At 42.7% G+C, this 20,290-nt stretch overlaps 1 protein-coding gene across 4 annotated transcripts in view; it reads right to left on the bottom strand.

The window, feature by feature from the left end:
* Positions 1-20,290, bottom strand: part of LOC118386739 (serine/threonine-protein kinase MRCK beta-like) — a 96,354-nt gene that overhangs the window by 19,990 nt on the left and 56,074 nt on the right. For 3 of the 4 annotated variants that reach the window (XM_052523410.1, XM_052523409.1, XM_052523413.1), the window contains exons 17-29: positions 18,862-18,950; positions 16,232-16,311; positions 15,256-15,285; positions 11,639-11,722; positions 11,183-11,263; positions 10,974-11,079; positions 10,622-10,758; positions 10,043-10,182; positions 9,871-9,952; positions 5,720-5,936; positions 5,204-5,266; positions 1,152-1,393; positions 445-799 (exon numbers count right to left, since the gene is read on the bottom strand). In XM_052523410.1, coding sequence (XP_052379370.1) covers positions 445-799; positions 1,152-1,393; positions 5,204-5,266; positions 5,720-5,936; positions 9,871-9,952; positions 10,043-10,182; positions 10,622-10,758; positions 10,974-11,079; positions 11,183-11,263; positions 11,639-11,722; positions 15,256-15,285; positions 16,232-16,311; positions 18,862-18,950 — 1,706 coding nt within the window. The remainder of the gene's footprint in view (positions 1-444; positions 800-1,151; positions 1,394-5,203; positions 5,267-5,719; positions 5,937-9,870; positions 9,953-10,042; positions 10,183-10,621; positions 10,759-10,973; positions 11,080-11,182; positions 11,264-11,638; positions 11,723-15,255; positions 15,286-16,231; positions 16,312-18,861; positions 18,951-20,290) is intronic. The other variant, XM_052523412.1, reaches the window with a different exon arrangement.

A 20,290-nucleotide genomic window follows, 5' to 3' on the forward strand; every position in this document is an offset into this window, starting at 1 on the left:
ACGAGTAGGTGTCCAAACTTTTGACTGGTAGTGTAAGTGAATTTATCCCAATACTTTTGGTCCCCTAAAAATGGGGGTATTATGTACTAAAAGTGCTAAACGGTTCACCTTCAAATTAAAGCTGACAGTCTGCATTTTAACTTCAGTCATTGTATCATTTCAAATCCAAAGTGTTGGAGTACAGAGCCAAAACAACATCATTGTCATTGTCACAATACATTTGGAGCACACTGTATATTTTAAGATAGAAGATGACAGTGGGGAAGGACAGGGAGAAGTTGTGTCAAAGAGCAGTAGGCTGGATTCAAACGTGTGCCGAAACCATAGATGTGTGTGCCAGTTGCTGCAGCATTACCGTTAGACCAGCAAGGCCACTGCATTTCTTCTCCAAACCTTGCCTAACCCAACTTAACCACTTAAAATAAAAACAAAACCGCTACGTACTGCAGGCTAGCGGTGTGGCGGGCCACATCAGTTCCTGGGCCCTGCTCCTCCTTCCTGTGGGGTCCACATAGATGCCTAGCTGACTGAAGCAGAGCAGCAGCTCAGCCGTGCCCACCTCCAGGGCGTGCAGAGCGTCCAGGGGCTGCTGGGCCAGGAAGGCAAGCGACGGGTCCCCGGGGCTCACCAGGCTTACGGGCGATGACTCACCCTGGAGGGCCAGCAGGGCGAAGCCCGAGGGGTAGCCCACGCACAGGCGCTCACGCACCATGCCCAGCCACTGGGCCACCCCCGGGGCCTGCACCTCCCACAGCTTGCGGTGGTGCGGCTTGGCCCAGGTGATCTCATAGCACAGCACCTGGTAGAGGTGGAGGGGGGACATTTTGCCATACATTCAGGCAAAGCAGCAGATGTAAAGGACCTTTCATGTCACCTTTGATGTAGCTAGTATGAGTTCCCTGATGAATGATATGCAAAGCATCGATGCAGTTCTTATGAAGACTTTATGGATGCTACCTTTATATGTTGTTTGTTTTGAAGTGGGGAAGATAGATGTATCTTATGACTCCCCCTATTTCGTATAAAAGTCACAACTTCACATGTAATTTGAACTATTTTGTATTGGATTGGAACTCTTTTATTAACTTTGTTTTACTTTAGTCACTAAATTTGCCTGCATGTGTAAATAAATACATAAATAAAATAGAGACCTGGCGCTTGATGGCGGCCAGCAGGCAGGCGGGTCCCCCGGGATACAGCACGCCGGTGGTCAGCGCCTGACAGCCCTTGGTCTCCGTCAACTTGATGTCAAAGGCCGACTCAGCCCCCTCCAGCGCCCCCCAGGGGTGCAGGTGCACGTGGCGGTTGCGTCCGCACAGCAGGGCCACCATCTTCTGTTTTGGGATCAGCTCGATCTGGTGCACCTTCTTGCAGTCAGCCGCACGGACGATCACTGGAGGAGGGAGAGAGGGGTGAGTCAACAGGGGAGTTTGTAGGGCAGGGCTCCCCAACTGGCGGTCCGTGAGTCAATACAATAATTAAAATCACTTGGAGTGGATTTGATGTTTTTAATAGTCTTATGTCCAACAATTGCTCAGAAAACTTGAAGGGCTGTTAAGGGAATTTTCATCTATAATGACTAATTATGTATACATTTCAATCAGGATGTACTAATCAGAATACTATTACGTTACTGTATATGTACTAATCAGAATACTATTATGTTACTGTATATGAATTTTCTTTCTTGATCTCAGTGCTGAATAGAATGTGTGTGAATGTGGTCAAGAGTTAGAACAATGACTGTCTGTTCCTTGGTACAAATGAATCAGACTGGCTAGAATGCTCATCTACACAAGAAAACCTTGGCTCGTAAATTATATTAAACTGGTAGGGAGACGGATGTGGGAAGACTTGAGATACAGCCTTTGTACTGGAAACAGAGATGACACGGGTTGGTGTTGGAACTAATGATGTCATTTTCAGTTTATAACCTGTGGTAAACTGTATCGTATGGAGTACTCTCGTGAATAAACTCTGCTGTTTGACTTTATGACTGGGCTCTGTCTATTACTATAAAATAAGGGAATTACAAATCCTTATGAATTGACAGAGTGTTTAATTTTAATTGGGTATTAAAACATAGAGCAATTTAATTCCTTTAACAAGGGCCAAATAAAATCATCAAGTGGATTTTAATTTTGGAAAGTATTCGTATTCCCATACATAATAGATAGAAGGGTTGAAATGAATGTGTTAGTGAAATATTCTATCTGTTTGGGCTTCTTGCAGTCGACAAATGATTTGTAATTATGTTCCGTATCATCTAAGCCTCTATGGGCGATCTCACATATCCCATTAACAACTTATTTGGAAAGTCAATCCGTAACATTTCAACTAACCATCTACTGACCTTAACCCTAGCTCTAACCTTACACCTTACATTTATTCTAAACCTAACCATAACCTTAGCAAGCAGTTGCTTATCAACAGATTTGGTCATTCTATCAACATCTGCAGAGCATCATGTGATCATAGAACTCAAAAAAATGTTGAGCTGCATGGAGGAGTCTGCATGTTGCTGTGCACAAAACCAGTTATGTTCATATCATCTGAGCCTCGATGGGAGCTCTCACATATCCCTGTTTGATCCAGATAATGGAGCTGATGATCTGCACTATAGAGCATTTGTGAGATGTAAATGAACTCGGGTAGAAACAAATCCTGTGGTGGGTCCAAGATCCAGGACCAAAGTAACAGGTATCGTGACGTGCCAGTTGAGTGGAATCTCGGCAAATTGCACCATGAAACTGTGATTTTCAGGTCTTGTGAAAGCACACCGTATATGGTCAAACTTTCACAACTGCTCCAGGAAACGGTTGTCAAACTATGAAAACGCCCCGGAAACCGTAACCATGCTATGGAATGTCATATGTGAAAACACCAAGAAAAACGGTACCATGGTATGGAATGTCATATGTGAAAACACCAAGAAAAACGGTACCATGGTATGGAATGTCAAACTGTGAAAACACCCAGCAAACGGTACCATGGTATGGAATGTCAAACGGTGAAAACACCCAGCAAACGGTACCATGGTATGGAATGTCAAACTGTGAAAACACCCAGCAAACGGTACCATGGTATGGAATGTCAAACTGTGAAAACACCCAGCAAACGGTACCATGGTATGGAATGTCAAACGGTGAAAACACCCAGCAAACGGTACCATGGTATGGAATGTCAAACTGTGAAAACACCCAGCAAACGGTACCATGGTATGGAATGTCAAACTGTGAAAACACCCAGCAAACGGTACCATGGTATGGAATGTCAAACTGTGAAAACACCCAGCAAACGGTACCATGGTATGGAATGTCAAACTGTGAAAACACCCAGCAAACGGTATCATGGTATCAGATGTCAAACGGTGAAAACGGCCAGGAAACCGTACCATGGTATCAGATGTCAAACTGTGAAAACGGCCAGGAAACCGTACCGTGGTATCGGATGTCATATGTGAAAACGCCCAGGAAACCGTAACGTGGAATCAAATGTCAAACTGTGAAAACGCCAAGGAAATCGTACTATGGTATGGAATGTCAAACTGTGAAAACGCCCAGGAAACCGTACCATTGTATGGAATGTCAAACTGTGAAAACGCCCAAGAAACCGTACCATGGTATCGAATGTCAAACTGTGAAAACAGCCAGGAAACCATACCATGGTATGGAATGTCATATGTGAAAACGTCCAGGAAACCGTACCATGGTATGGAATGTCAAACTGTGAAAACGGCCAGGAAACCGTACCATGGTATGGAATGTCAAACTGTGAAAACGGCCAGGAAACCATACCATGGTATGGAATGTCAAACTGTGAAAACGGCCAGGAAACCATACCATGGTATGGAATGTCATATGTGAAAACACCCAGGAAACCGTACCATGGTATGGAATGTCAAACTGTGAAAACGGCCAGGAAACCATACCATGGTATGGAATGTCATATGTGAAAACACCCAGGAAACCGTACCATGGTATGGAATGTCAAACTGTGAAAACGGCCAGGAAACCATACCATGGTATGGAATGTCATATGTGAAAATGGCCAGGAAACTGTACCATGGTATGGAATGTCAAACTGTGAAAACGGCCAGGAAACCATACCATGGTATGGAATGTCATATGTGAAAATGGCCAGGAAACCGTACCATGGTATGGAATGTCATATGTGAATACACCAGGAAACCGTACCATGGTATGGGATGTCAAACTGTGTAAACGCCCAAGAAACCGTACCATGGTATGGAATGTCAAACTGGGAAAACGCCCAGGAAACCATACCATGGTATGATATGGAATGTCAAACTGTGAAAACGGCCAGGAATCCATACCATGGTATCGGATGTCACATGTGAAAGCGGCCAGGAAACCATACCATGGTATTGGATGTCAAACTGTGAAAACGGCCAGGAAACCGTACCATGGTATGGAATGTCAAACTGTGAAAACGGCCAGGAAACCATACCATGGTATGGAATGTCAAACTGTGAAAACGGCCAGGAAACCATACCATGGTATGGAATGTCATATGTGAAAACACCCAGGAAACCGTACCATGGTATGGAATGTCAAACTGTGAAAACGGCCAGGAAACCATACCATGGTATGGGATGTCAAACTGTGTAAACGACCAAGAAACCGTACCATGGTATGGAATGTCAAACTGTGAAAACGCCCAAGAAACCGTACCATGGTATGGAATGTCAAACTGTGAAAACGCCCAGGAAACCATACCATGGTATGATATGGAATGTCAAACTGTGAAAACGGCCAGGAATCCATACCATGGTATCGGATGTCACATGTGAAAGCGGCCAGGAAACCATACCATGGTATTGGATGTCACATGTGAAAACGGCCAGGAAACCGTACCATGGTATTGGATGTCACATGTGAAAACGCCCAGGAAACCGTACCATGGTATCGGATGTCATATGTGAAAACGGCCAGGAAACCATACCATGGTATCGGATGTTAAACTGAAAACGGCCAGGAATCCGTACCATGGTATTGGATGTCACATGTGAAAACGGCCAGGAACCGTACCATGGTATCGGATGTCATAAGTGAAAACAGCCAGGAAACCATACCATGGTATCGGATGTCATATGTGAAAACGGCCAGGAAACCATACCATGGTATCGGATGTCATATGTGAAAACGGCCTATGGGTGAATATGACCTGAGTATGTTCTTACCATCTCTGGTGACCTCCACTACAAACAGGCCTTCCTCTGTGCCCAGGGCGATACGCTCTCGATCTGCAGAGAGAAGAGCAGTCAGTCACACTTTCTCTGACACTCACACATTCTCTGCATACACCTCTCTCTCCCTCGCTCTCTTTCCATTTTTCCTGCACACATTCTGGAACTAATATATCAATACATACCGTACATTTGTTTCTATGAAAAACGCATAAACAAAACCCACAAGAGATTGAACAAATATTTAACCCTTGAATATTGTTGTTTTGCCTGTTCCAGCTACTAAACTGTGTAAAAGCTGTAATCAGAAGAAAAGATTTACACAAATGTCTTGCTGGTCACGAATGATAAGAGGCCCATTGTCCCTTACTCACTTATCATGGAGAGTTTGGTCTTGATGGCAGACAGTGACGAGTCGTATGCCTCGCGCACACACACAAAAACACACAGCGCAGTTGTGTTGGTGAGACGTAAATGTCACATACAGTCTCCCCATTTCCTCCAACTCACCGACGATGGCGGCGGAGAGCATGGTCTTGATGGCGGGCAGTGACGAGTCGTAGGCCTCGTGCATGACGTGCACCACGCAGTTCCTGAGGCGGTTCTTGGCCAGGATGCTCTGAAGGCCCTCCAGGATGCCAACCCACTTCCTCTTCTCCGCCTCGCTCTCCGCCAGCACCAGTAGGGAGGCGGCGCACACTGGCGAGTTCAGCAGGGATGATGTCACCTGGGACAGAGGCGAGGGTTAATAATAACAGGAAGTGTCTTTGGGTCCTTCAATGGTGCATTTCCATACAGGATTGACCGCAGTGTTTTACCCAAAAGGCTCAGACTTTTCTTTTTCCATCTACGCGGGCCGGCACCAGTTGTTTCACTGGGCCATGGTCCGGAAAACCTGTTTTCACCTGGGGCAAAAGCCAGGTCACTGGTACTTTTTAGCTGGCATTTACAAAACAATGGCCAAGTTCAAACTTTAACACCTTCTCACAAAGCAGTCTTGATGATGCAGAAGTTGCTGATTCTGCTCTCCCAGTGTCACAATCCTAATGGACACAATTACACTACAGTTACTATTAACCTCTCCGAGCATGGAACCCGGTAGCGGGCTGAAATTCCACAACATACGGTGATCGCTACATCAATAGTCATTAAACATTCATGAAAATACAAGTGTCTCTCACATGTATCGAAAGCCTAGAATCTTGCTAATCCAACTGCGTTGTCAGATTTAAAAAAGGATTTACTGCAAAAGAATACGATGTGATTATCTGAGTATAGAGCCCCATAAAAAACAACTATTTCAACCAGCACAGGCGTAACAATCACAAACTGCAATAAAATAAATGGTTTTCCTTTGACGATCTTCGTCTGTTTGCAATTCCAATGCTCCTTGGTACACAATGAATGATCTTTTGTTTGATAAAATCCGTTTTTATAGCCCAACAAGAAAACATTTTGTGAACCGCTTGTGTCGTGAATTCCGTCTCATTCCATTTTCGACGACACATTCCAGGTAAATAACCTACACAGAACGTGACTTTTCACTGCAATCAACTGGTTTGTTTGTAACACAATCAAACCTGTTGGGTCATTTCGCGGGACGTATTGACTGAAAGAAACCGATTTGAAGACAAGTAATGACATCCTTGTGCACAAAAGATTTGCCCGCTGTTTCGTTGATTGACTGTATTTTAACCCAATGAACACTGACGGTCTTGAAATCTTGCTGGGTAGATAGCCAATGAGCTGAGGTAAACGGCAATAGGTAAAGTTTATGTCTTAGAAGACCAACCCATGTAGTAAACCCCTGTGTAAAGACAGCAATTGAACATTCATACTAGAAGGAGCCAAGTTTGTGACGCACAGCCCTTTTTGGTAACACGCATCTTCAGCTGTTTATATATCGAACATCATGGCGAATAAGTCAGGGAAAGCTAAATTAAGACTAGATATACGAATGTAGACAAAATTATAGAGGAAATTGATCGTGACAGTGAAACAGATCTTCTTTTAGATTCAGATTCAGCTAGCGACCATAGCTATGACTCCAAAATGGAAGCATATTTTTTTGAACGGTGAGGACATAGTTTTGGACTGGTAAGTTCTAAGTTCTAAGTTTCTGCTAATGCCGTTGTTTGAAATTAATAATATAAATATTATTTGTGATTTTCTTTAAAAAACATTTTATTTACAATATATAAAAATGTAATGAAATGTGTAAAGTACACATTGGCTATGCGTTGTGGGTGGGGGTATGTTTGTATGTATGTGAATGACCCATAGCCTATGTGTGTGTGTGTGTGTGTGTATATTATATATAAAATGGAATGGAGTAGAATGTAACAGAAAACCTACACATCGCAACACAGCGACCATGCTTCTTCTTCTCAGTCTACAGTTTATGGATTAGAGGGAGCATGGTCGAGATGAGTGTCTGCCACTCCACCCCGCCCCCACATGAAATAGCCTATTTGAGGCAGGCCCACAACAATATATGTATATGTTTATTATACCTGTTGATACAGGGCTCATATGTGAAACTATTCTAACTGAACATTTTCTTTCACAGTGACACTGGGAGCCCCCAGTGCCAAGGTGTCCATCCCCCACGGAAGCTGGTTCATCCAGCCGGACACCGGTTGTCTCCGGCTCCACACCTCCCGGGCCATCTAGAGGTGTGAAGGCACTGACAAAGAAGCGGAGGAGGGGAAGTGTACCACCTGCTAACGAAGGGACAGAAGGGCGTTGGCACACTGTCCTAGAAGATGATGTGGAGCCACCTCAACCAACATTTAGGCCGAAAAGGGAGCCAGGACCTCAGGTGAGTATGACAAACTTACAGCCCCCTTCAGCTTTTTCAGCTGTTTTTCCACCCAATCCGTTGTCGATTCGCTCGTGTCTAACACGAATAAATATGGGGAGAAGAAGCAAGCAGGCAAAACGGTAGCATGGAAGCCCATATCCATGTCAGACTTGTTCTGCTACCCTTCACTGGTCGTCTACATGGGGCTGGTGAAACTGAAAAAGCTGAAGGACTACTGGAAAACGTCATCTCTCTACCAACTGTCTTTCCCCATGACTGTTATGTCCTGCAAAAAGGTTTCTGGTTCTCTCACATACGCTTCACATCAGTGACCCAAAGGTTGATGAAGCGAATGACAAGAAGAGAGGCACAGCAACGTTTGATAGACTGTGCAAAATAAAACCTCTCTACTACAACACTGTTGAGGCCTGCAAAACCTACTTTCAGCCAGCCCAGAACGTGTCAATAGATGAGAGGATGGTAGCCTCAAAGGCCAGAATTGGCCTCAAACAGTACATGAGAAACAAACCAACCAAGTGGGGTTACAAGCCGTTTGTGTTGGCTGATTCTGTGTGTGCCTACACATGCAATGTTTTTGTCTATGAGGGGAAGAACAGTTTTGCTACCGGTAAGGGACTTAGCTATGACTCTGTAATGGAGTTATTGGATTTTCAACTGCTAGGGAAGGGCTACAAACTGTTTGTGGATAACTTCTACGCAAGCCCTACCCTGTTTGCAGACCTTAGGAAGCGGGAAGTGTGGGCTTGTGGCACCATTCGTACCAACAGGGTGGGCTTTCTGAAGACGAAGGTGAACGACATGCGTAAGCGGGCTGAGCGGGGGACCATGCGATGGATCCGTGAAGATGGCCTGCTGTTTGTAAAGTGGATGGATACCAGAGAGGTGGTGATGTGCACAACAATCCACAAGTCCTTCAATGGGGATCATGTTGTCAGACGTGTGAAGGATGGTGCCGGGAATTATGGACCACCAAAAATGTCCCCATTCCAACTGCAGTAAAGGACTACAACAAGAGCATGGGAGGTGTGGCCCTATCAGATGCGCTGATAGAATATTACAATGTTCTCCATAAGACGATGAAATGGTACAAGACGTTCTTCTATCATTTCATCTATATTGCTGTGGTGAATGCATTCATCCTACACAAGGAAATGGCTAAGAGCTTTGGAAGGCCCTTCCTCTCACAGAAAGCCTTCAGAGAACTGCTCATCAAGGAGCTTGCTGGCTGCAGCACCACGTTCTACCTACTCTACCTCTGTCCCTTCTGCTCCTGCCACAAGTGTTCATCTGCCCAAATTTATTTCTGCAGGTATGGATGTGCCTCAGGGCCAAAAGGGCACAGCATGGAGGCGTCGCTGTGTTCTTTGCAAGATGAAGTCCCCGATCACCTGCACCACATGCTTGGTGACCCTCTGCTTTACTGGCAACACACTGGTGTGGGGGTAAAGTCTCCATGGAAATGCAGCAGAAAAGTGCTATATAAAGCCCATGTTGAATTATTCTTATTTCAATTTTGTTTGCGTTGACTTTGACATGTGAAACACCCAGTAACGGTAGATTAGAGTGAAATGACAGAGTAATCAATCTAATAACATTCACAAGAAGGGTAGTGTGTTATGATACACTTATTACGTGTATGATTCAATACAACGCTCCATAGTAACGCATAGTTATAACATCCTTCAGAGCGTGTTACAATAATGTCTTCACTTAACCCAATAAACAATCTCTTTCTCCGATAGGAAACATCATCCCGTAGTAGGAATATATTATAAAAAAGGGTCAATATAATAACTTTAGACATACAGCATTTCACATGCTGCAGTTTGAAGATTACCCTGAATATGCAGGGGATATCTTTTCGGGTGGCGTGGATGACGTCCGAGGCCATGACGGAGCTGACGGAAAATTCCTCATCCCTGTGGACATACACAGAACATAGTGTTACAAACACATACACACACACACACACCCACCCCACCCCACACACACACTCACACAGATCCTACCTGAGGTCCAGGACCTGACTGGTCACCACGCCTGGCTGGGTGGACTTGCCCTCAGGCACCTCGTACAGGAAGAGTCTACAGTCACACACCACAGCGTATGCCCGTTGCCAGCCCTTCTTTACCCCCGTGGGCTTGGGGATCTGACGGAGAGGGGAGCAGCAACCTTTCAATTGAGGTCTGTTTATGTTCTTCAATTCCAATACACGCTACAGTTCCCATCTTGTTAAGCTGAACAGAATTTGAGATGTTTTGATTGTTAACTCCCAATGACACAACGACTAGGTTCCAGTTTAACACCGTTCACTTCACAGTATCTCCACAGTACATAGGTGCCATTACACTCAGGCCCGGTCCAACAACAAGGGAAACGTCTGCACAGGCGCACTAATAACAGAGTGAAAGCACCGTAATAAGTATAGGGATACTTAAAACATGAACTTAACATGAATTACATCAGATACAACATCCAAAAATGATAGTAGTGAATTATCATGTAACTGAATTACGCACAACATGCGGCCAGAATGCATGTTCTAGTCATTCTATTTCTATGGTCATAACCTTTCATTAGGTGCTCACCCTGACGAAGCCCTTGTAGGCGGTGCCGATGCCCCTCTGTACGTCGATGCCCAGCGGCCTCTTGGCCTGCTCGGGGGGGATGGGGCACACCAGGGGGGCGTTGTCCTTACAGGACACGTGGCAAATGAAGGAGCACACTGGCGAGATCGAGGGAGAGAGAGAATTAGTTTACAAGGATACATGCAGTACAATGGCGAGCTGCACTATCAGATCTGCTGTTTATTTAAAATGTTACAGTTTGTTTACTTAGTGTGTGTTTGCCGGAAAAAAATGCCACCCGTAGTTTCCTCAGTCCCCCAACTCACCGAGAATGGCGGCGGAGAGCATAGTCGTTCGTGTGTATGAAACCTACCTTCGCAGGCGTAGCCCTGGCGGAAGAGGCCCACCATCAAAGAGCTGCAGTGGGTGCACTGGGTGGGGCTGGAGAAGGTCTTGATGCTCAGATGGTGAGCTTTGGGCTGCGGGCACACGCACGCAAACACACAAGAAGAGAGAGATAACAACACATAGCTAAGCATTACAGACTACCTGACAGCGTGTGCGTGTGTGGCCAGGTGGTACCTTTGGTGCGGTCAGCAGTGATGTCAGATAGACAGGGGACGGGACAGCAGGGGCAGCAGCAGGGGGCTTGGGGACTGGCTCCTGTGGGAGAGAGAGGGGTCAAAGTTCACAAGTCAGCAGGTCAGACTGGAAAAAGGATAGAGCTGAGTCGTGTTCATAAGGCACCAAATGGAAGATAATTTACTGAAACAGGGAGGGACTACATTGAGTTGCCCAAGAAGAAACACAATTTTCTTTTGCATACCCTAATGAAAATACCTCTGGTTCTACACTGTGAAACTGAACTACGCTTTACTGGGATAAGATAGTCATTCAATGACCTACATTCAGGATTAAGGTCAAATGTTAATCTAGAAATGTATTTAATTAATTGACTGGAAAAATGACTATGCAGAAAGGATGTATGGGAGGAATGTGCGCCGGGACGGAAGTGTGTGTGAGAGACAGGACACTCACATCCTGTTCAGATGCTACAGAGATTGACGAGGAGAGGACGTCGGACTTCTGAGGCGTGGAGTCAATTTCGCTGACAGAGCTGCTCTGGAGGAGGGAGAGGAGTGACAGGACAAGTAAGTGTGTGTGTCTGTGTACTGGGCGGGTGGTACTAATTTCCAGTGTCTCAATGCTTGTGTTGTGTCCAGACGTGTTCCTCTCCTCAAATACTTGTGTTTTCCATGTACTAACTAGTGTTTTGATAAATGAGTATCAGTATCTGAGGCGAGGAACACATCTCAACAACACCTGCACCAACTCACACACACAAGAACTGCCAACGCTAATAGTATTTGACCATCATGTAGGCATACTAGGGACATGTACGGAGTTCATGTGGTTTTGTGAATAAAACTAAAATACATCAGCCCATATTTACAATGCCTTCAGAAAATATTCACACCTCTTGACTTATTCCACATTTTGTTGTGTTACAGCCTGAATTAAAAGTGGATTAAATTGCTTTTTTTGTCACATCTACACACACAAAAACCCATAATAATAAGCTTGTTTTAAGAACTTTGTTAATATATTTAAAATTAAATCTATAATTTTTTTATTTACCTAAGTATTTACACCCCTGAGTCAATACATGTTAGAATCACCTTTGGCAATGATTCCAGCTGTGAGTCTTTCTGGGTAATTCTCTAAGAGCTTTGTATACCTGGAGGGTACAATATTTGAACATTATTATTTACTAAATTCTTCAAGCTCTGAAGTTGGTTGTTAATCATCGCTAGACAGCCATTTTCAAGTCTTGCCATAGATTTTCCTGCTGATTTAAGTCTAAACTGTAACTAGGCTCCTCAGGGACATTTATTGCCGTCTTGGTAAGCAACTACAGTGTATATTTGGCCTTGTGTTTTAGATTGTCTGCTGAAAGGTGAATGTCTCCCAGTGACTGTTGGAAAGCAGATTGAACCAGGTTTTCCACTAGGATTTTGCCTGTGCTTAACTCTATTCTGTTTCTTTTTACAAAAAAAAAAGTAATTGCCAATGACAAGAATACCCATAACATGATGCAGCCACCACCATGCTTGAAAATATGAAGAGTGGTACTCAGTGACATAATCCTTTGTATTCAGGACAAAGTACATTTCTTTGTCACATTTTTTGTTGCAGTTTTACTTTATTGGCTTATTTTTATTTACCTAGGCAAGTCAGTTAAGAACATATTTTACAATGACGGCCTACCCCGGCCACACCCTCACCCTAAGCAGACGACGCTGGGCCAATTGTGCGCCACCCTATGGGACGCGATCATGACCGGTTGTAATATAGCCCAGGATCGAACCAGGGTCTGTAGTGACACCTTTAGCACTGAGAAGCAGTGCCTTAGACCGCAACGCGCCACTCGGGAGTCCTTGAAAAAAGCCTTTATTGCAAACCAGATGCATGTTTTGGAATATTTGTATTCTTTACAGGCTTCCTTCTTTTCCCCCTCTGTCATTTATGTTGATATTGTGAAGTAACTACAATGCTGTTGTGGATCTATCCTCAGTTCTCCCATCACAGCTATTAAAAGTCACAATTGACCTTCGGTTGAAATCCCGGAGTGCTTTCCATCCTCTCTGGCAACTGAGTTAGGAAGGACATCTGTATCTTTGTGGTGACTGGGTGTATTGATACACCAAATAAAGTGTAATTAATAACTTCACCGTGCTCAACGGATTATTCAATGTCTGCTTTTTTTAAATGTTTTACCCATCTACCAATAGGTGCCCTCCTTTGTGAGGCTTTGGAAAACCTCCCTGGTCTTTGGATGAATCTGTTTAAATTTCACTGCTCAACTGAGGGACCTTACAATTATCTGTAAGTGTGGGGTACAGAGATGAGATAGTTATTTAAAAATCATATTAAACACTATTATTGCACACAGAGTTCATGCAACTTATTAGGTGACTTGTTAAGCACATTGTTACTACTGAACTTACTTACAAAGGGGCTGAATACTAATTGACTTAAGACATTTGAGCTTTCCATTTCTTATTAATTTGTAAAATTTGTGACACATTCCATTTTTAATGCAGGTTGTAACACAACAAAATGTGGAATAAGTAAAGGGGTGTGAATACTTTGAAGGCACTGTATTGTCTAAAACACAAGTATACTGTATTATACACAAATCATGTCATCATACACTATTTTGATGTCGATCTACTAATCTGTGAGAAACCTTCAGTATACGGCCCACTTCAGAGTCTAACAATGAGTATGTTTACATGAACACACAATTCAATATTAAACTGCTTATGGCAGAAGGCTACGTATGGCATTAGTCATGTAAACGCCTTACTCTGCTTATCTTAATTGGCGTAATGTCATAATCGAGGTAAGCATACGCCGATTAAAACACCTGCTTTTCTGAGCAATCTTTCAAATTATTAGGACATGTAAACAGCTTCATCTGTGTTCCAGTTGTGTATTTGTGAAAACTGAAAGAATGCATCTTAGAGTTTTAAAACAAACTTTATGTCCGAACTCAAATAGTCTTTACAAAAATAACGTGGTCACTGTGGTAGAACGTTCATTTTGATTGCCGATTTTTTATCAAAAGTCCCACCAGGTTGCCTGATTTCAGATGTAAACATGATTATTGGGGAAATGGTTATTTTTGCCAAGCATTTAAACACTTTAAAGGAAATATTATATTGACCTGACTATACACAATAATTGCACGTAACCATGGTCAATTTAACCACAGAGCGTATCAACTGAAACGTTATGTAGTCTACATTGAACACGTATAGCCTAACAGTGTCACAGATAAGGTTTTGACTTTAGAAAAAAGTTTGGCAAGATTAGGAGAAATCATGGAGGTATCTGACGCTAATCGATTTTTAATGAAAGTAAAATGAAGGGCAGGTTAAATATCCTCCCACTCATTCACTGACTAAAGACACAGTGAAAAGGTCCTGCTCATCTCAGTGTGCTGCTGTAGGGTTTTATTCCTTTTGACTCGTTAGTTGTGGAGGAAGATAAAAGTATGCTAATAGTTAACAGGGTTTTGTGATGTGATTGGCTACACCACTGAGGAGTTATGACTGGCGTTAGCGGTATTAGCCGTTAGAGGGCCGGCTAATGCTAACGGTGGGGATTCTGATAAGGAAGCACGTTCTAGAGGAGCATCTCAGTAACCTTTTAGTGCCCAACACATGCTATGCAGGTTTAGGGGGAGGTTTACTAGGGGAGAAAAGTACCACCAGCTATGAAAAGGTCTATTTTAGCATAACATCCTTCTAGCTAAATTAGCATTAGCCAAAACCTGTGCTAATCACAAGTTATTTTATTTCACTAAACGTGTAGCAGCGAACCTTTTCACAATATTAACAATAGAAATACTAGGAAAAGTTCAAACTATAAGAATATGCACACTACTATGTGAGACAAGACATTAAAGGAGCATTAGTCCATATTAGCATGCTACTGGATAACGACTAATTGCTAAAAAAATAGGGCAACACACCAGGAGGAAGCTCAATGCTTTCCTCCCGACCTTTTTATACGCTGGCAGCACAACCCCTCGGGTTAGGGGTTAACTGTGAGAAAAAGGGGTAAGGAGCTTTGAGCAGCAAACTTACTTCATATGCAGACGAGGAAGAGACCGAGTCCTTTTTTGGAATGGTGACACACGAAAGGGACCAAAAAAATAAAAAGCACAGGTTTTTCGGGGGTTTATTTTGCAAAGAAAATAACACAAGGGGGTCAAGAGTTGACAAGGTCATTTACCAGGGTTTACTGCGAGAACATAATTAGACTATCGTTTCCGATGGTTTATCCTGTGTCAATTTATGACCCTAAGAGACTAGAAGGAACAGAGACAAAATAAGTTTCCTCTGAACAAACACTTAAAACAGGTTTTCTGGGGCCTTTAAGCTGACCTGTTGTGACTTCGATGCTGACTAAACCGTTTTTTTACAAACTTGAGGCAGCCAGGCAGTGAAGAAAACTCTGGTTCACGTTTGTGTTGAGATGAAAATGAGGGGAAACAGTTAGACCAAACTAGCTTCTCTCTCGTTAAGTTCAGGTCACGTTTCTTGTACCCCTACTCTCTCCGGTGCAGTTCCTCCCTTTCATGACTGACTTTCACTGCAGATCCTGTCCAAACCGTGGTGGCGGCATCGGCTTACCATATGCCGATGGGTAACATAACACCGATGTATTCTGTGGGGAGAGGGTCAGGAAGTATGATACCGTTCGCGTCCCCCCTCCGCGCTATTGAAGTCCTTTGAGGTGATGAGGTGATTGAGCACATCAGAGGGCTTGGTGATATGAACTCCGGTGCTTGGCACTCTCACATGTTGAACTGTGTGTCTCTCAATCACTGCATCTAAGGATTTTAGTGTGTGTGTAAATGTGTTTGACAATGCGAGTGTGACAACAGCGCCAGCCAGTCTGTCTGTGTGTGTGTGTGTGTGTGTGTCTGTTTATGTTTGTGTGCCAAGTCTCCCACCCTTTGAAATATCCCACCGGCCTGTCACCACCAATACACACAGAGGCGGCGAGACAGTGGCTATTAAGGTTTGTTACGGACATGTGATGCAGAGAGACACTCACTCTGAACGTCAGGTCATGGGCCAGGGGAGAGGTGTTGAAGTACTCGAAAATGGAGTCCTGGAAATCAGGCAGTTTCATCCCTGTGTTTAGAAGAGAAGGACAGTCAGCTATTATGTTCATAGCCTGCATTTAAACGATTCTAGAGAGGAATACTGTTAATATTTGTACAGTTGAAGGGAAACATGTAACTGACATTACTAGAGAATGAAATGTAATGTTCTGTTTATAACTGAGAGGTAATCCTTAGAAGTTATGGATGGATGTGCATCTCCAATGATCAAATAAAACCAAACAAACCTTATTCTAAACCTGTACGACCAACTACAATCATACAACATTTGTATGAAGTATAGTATACCAAATACTGTTTATATTAGTCCAGATGAAGAGAATGTAACAGCCTAGAGCACCTTCAGAATGTATTCACACCCCTCGACTTCTTCCACAATATGTTGTGTTACAGCCTGATTAAAATAGATTAAATTGAGATTTGTATTTTTTCACTGGCACTGGCACACACACACACACACACACACACACACACACACACACACACACATGAAAAGCTGAAATGTCTCGAGTCAATAAGTATTTAACCCATTTGTTAATTATGGCACACCTAAATAAGTTGAGGAGTAAACATTTGCAAAACTTCTCTAGGGTTGGGGGCAGCATTTGGAATTTTGGATGAAAAGCACGCCCAAATTAAACTGCCTTCTACCCAGGATATGCATATAATTAGTATATTTGGATAGAAAACACTAAAGTTTCCAAAACTGTTAAAATAATGTCTGAGTATAACATAACTGATATGGCAGGTGAAAACCTGAGAAATCCATTCAGGAAGTAGGATTTTTGTTTATTTGTAGTTTTCTATTCAATGCCATTACAGTATCCATTGACTTAGTACTTAAATTGCAGTTCCTATGCCTTCCACTAGATGTCAACAGTCTTTCGCATTTTTCTCAGGCTTGTATTCTGAAAAATGAGGGAGTAAGAGTAGTCTGAATGAGTGGACCCTGCCGTGTCACAGAGCTTTTTCATGTGCGCGACCAGAGAGTGCCTTTGTTTACCTTTTATATTGACGACGTTAATTGTTCGGTTGAAATATTATCGATTATTTAGCCTAAAAACAACCTGAGGATTGAATATAAACATCGTTTACATGTTTCTATGAACTTTACGGATACAATTAGGATTGTGACTGCGTTTGAGCCTGTGGATTACTGAAGGAAACTGAGGTTTTCGGATATAAAGAGAGACTTTATCGAATAAAAGGAACATTTATTGAATAAATTAATGTCTTCTGAGTGCAACCATATGAAGATCAAAGGTAAGTGATTCATTTAATCTCTATGTCTGACTTGTGTAACCCTTCTAATTGGCTGGTTACTGTTTGTGATGATTTGTCTGCTGGGCTATGTTCTCAAATAATTGTAAGGTATGATTTCGCCGTAAAGCATTTTTTAAATCTGACACCGTTGTTGGATTCACAAGAAGTTCATCTTTAAACCTAATGTTTAATAGTTGTATCTTTTCTGAATTTTTATAATACAGTATTTCTGTATTTGAATTTGGCACTCTACAATCTCACTGGATGTTGGCCAGGTGGGACGCTAGCGTCCCACATACCCTAGAGGGGTTAAGCATGCGTTCCAGTTTGCAACAAGGCACTAAAGTAACACTGCAATAAATGTGGCAAAGGAATTCACTTTTTGTCCTGAATAACAAATGTGTGTAGCAAATCCAATACAACATATTACTGAGTACCATCTACATATTTTCAAGCATAGTGGTGGCTGCATCATGTTGTGGATATGCTTGTAATCGTTAAGGACTGGGGAGTTTTTCAGGATACAAAATAAACGGAATGGAGTTAAGCTGGGGGCAAAATCCTAGAGGAAAACCTGGTTCAGTCTGCTTTCCACCAGACACTGGGAGATGAATTCACCTGTCATCAGGACAATAACCTAAAACACAAGGCCAAATCTACACTGGCGTTGCTTACCAAGAAGACAGTGAATGTTCCTGAGTGGCCTAGTTACAGTTCTAACTTAAATCTCCTTGAAAATCGATGGTAAGACCTGAAAATGTTTGTCGAGCAATGATCAATAACCAATGTGACAGAGCTTGAATCATTTTGAAAAGTATAATGGTTAAATGTTGCACAATCCAGGTGTGGAAAGCTCTTAGAGACTTACCCAGAAAAACTCACAGCTGTAAATGCTGCCAAAGGTACTTCAACAAAGTATTGACTCAGGGGTGTGAATACTTATGTAAATGAGATATTTCTGTATTTGATTTTCAATAAATTTGCAAACATTTATTAAAACGGGTTTTCACTTTATCATTATGGGGTATTGTTTGTAGAGGGATAGAAAAAAATACATTAATACATTTTGAATTCAGGCTGTAAAACAACAAAATGTGGAAAAAGTCAAAGGGTATGAATACTTTTTGTTGGCAATGTATTTGTGTAAGGTGGCATATGCCAGGGACAGTTTAAGGGTAATGCATGGATGGCCAGAGGTTAGGTTCAGGGTTAGAGCATGGTTGGCCAGAGGTTAGGTTCAGGGTTAGAGCATGGTTGGCCAGAGGTTAGGTTCAGGGTTAGAGCATGGTTGGCCAACCTTTGACGGAGCGGCTCTCCAAGTCCTTCTTCATGCTCTCCAGCTGCTCCGCCATCTCCCTGCTCCTGGACTCGGAATCCTTTAGTTTGCTGTGTGAGAGATTGAAAGAGAGTGTGTGTGTCATGGGGTGAGAGAGAAAAACACGTGGTTTCCACGTCATCCTCCTCATGGCGTTCAAATGTGAAAGAAGGTCAATCATGCTTACTTATTCAAAATAACACTACATCTTCGCATAGATCAACATCTAGCTCGCTTGCATTAGATCTTTCACGTTTGACCCTTGAGAAGATACATGTGTCTCCACATCCCTTGAAAGGTCAAATGCCTGGAGCCAACCATGTGGGGTGGTAACGTGTGTGGTGTATGTATGTGGGGTTAGTTTCAGGGTTAAGGTTGAAGTGAGGTTGAAATTCTTCTTATTTTTTTAAATAAATACAGTACCAGTCAATAGATGGATAGACCTACTTATTCTAGAGTTTTTCATTATTTTGACTATTTTCTACATTGTAGAATAATAGTGAAGACATCAACATTCTGAAATAACACATATGGAATCATGTTGTAAACAAAAGTGTTAAACATAAAAAATATATTTTATATTTGAGTTTCTTCAAAGCAGAATATAGCCCTATTTGGTAAAAGACCAAATTATTCCATATTATTGCAAGAACATCTCAAATACGCAAAGAGAAACGACAGTCCATCATTACTTTAAGATCAGTCAATACGAAAAAGTTCAATTTTCTTCAAGTGCAGTCGCAAAAACCATCAAGTGTTATGATGAAACTGGCTCTCATGAGGACCACCACAGGAAAACCCAGAATTACCTCTGCAGCAGAGGATAAGTTCATTGGAGTCAACTGAACCTCAAGATTGCAGCCCAAATAAATGCTTCATAGAGTTCAAGTAACAGACATCTCAACATCAACTGTTCAGAGGACACGGTGTGAATCAGGCCTTCTTGGTCAAATTGCTGCAATGAGACCACTACTGAAGGACACCAATAAGAAGAGACGACTTGCTTGGGCCAAGAAACACAAGCAATGGACATTAGACCGGTGGTAATCGGTCCTTTGGTCTGATGACCTGGCCTCCACAATCACCCGACCTCAACCCAATTTGATATGGTTTGGGATGAGTTGGACCGCAGAGTGATGGAAAAGCAGCCAACAAGTGCTCAGCGTATGTAGTAACTCCTTCAACACTTTTTGCAAAGCATTCCAGGTCAAACTGGAGATAATGCCAAGTGTGCAAAGCTGTCATCAAGGCAAAGGGTGGCTACTTTGAAGAATCTCAAATATTTTGTTTAACACCGTCACTACATGATTCCATAGGTGTTATTTCATAGTTTTGATGTCTTCACTATTATTCAACAATGTAGACAATAGTAAAAAGAAAGAAACTCAAATGACTAGGTGTGTCCAAACTT

This window comes from Oncorhynchus keta, chromosome 8 (assembly GCF_023373465.1).
Source record: "Oncorhynchus keta strain PuntledgeMale-10-30-2019 chromosome 8, Oket_V2, whole genome shotgun sequence".
In the NCBI taxonomy this organism is placed as follows: domain Eukaryota; kingdom Metazoa; phylum Chordata; class Actinopteri; order Salmoniformes; family Salmonidae; genus Oncorhynchus; species Oncorhynchus keta.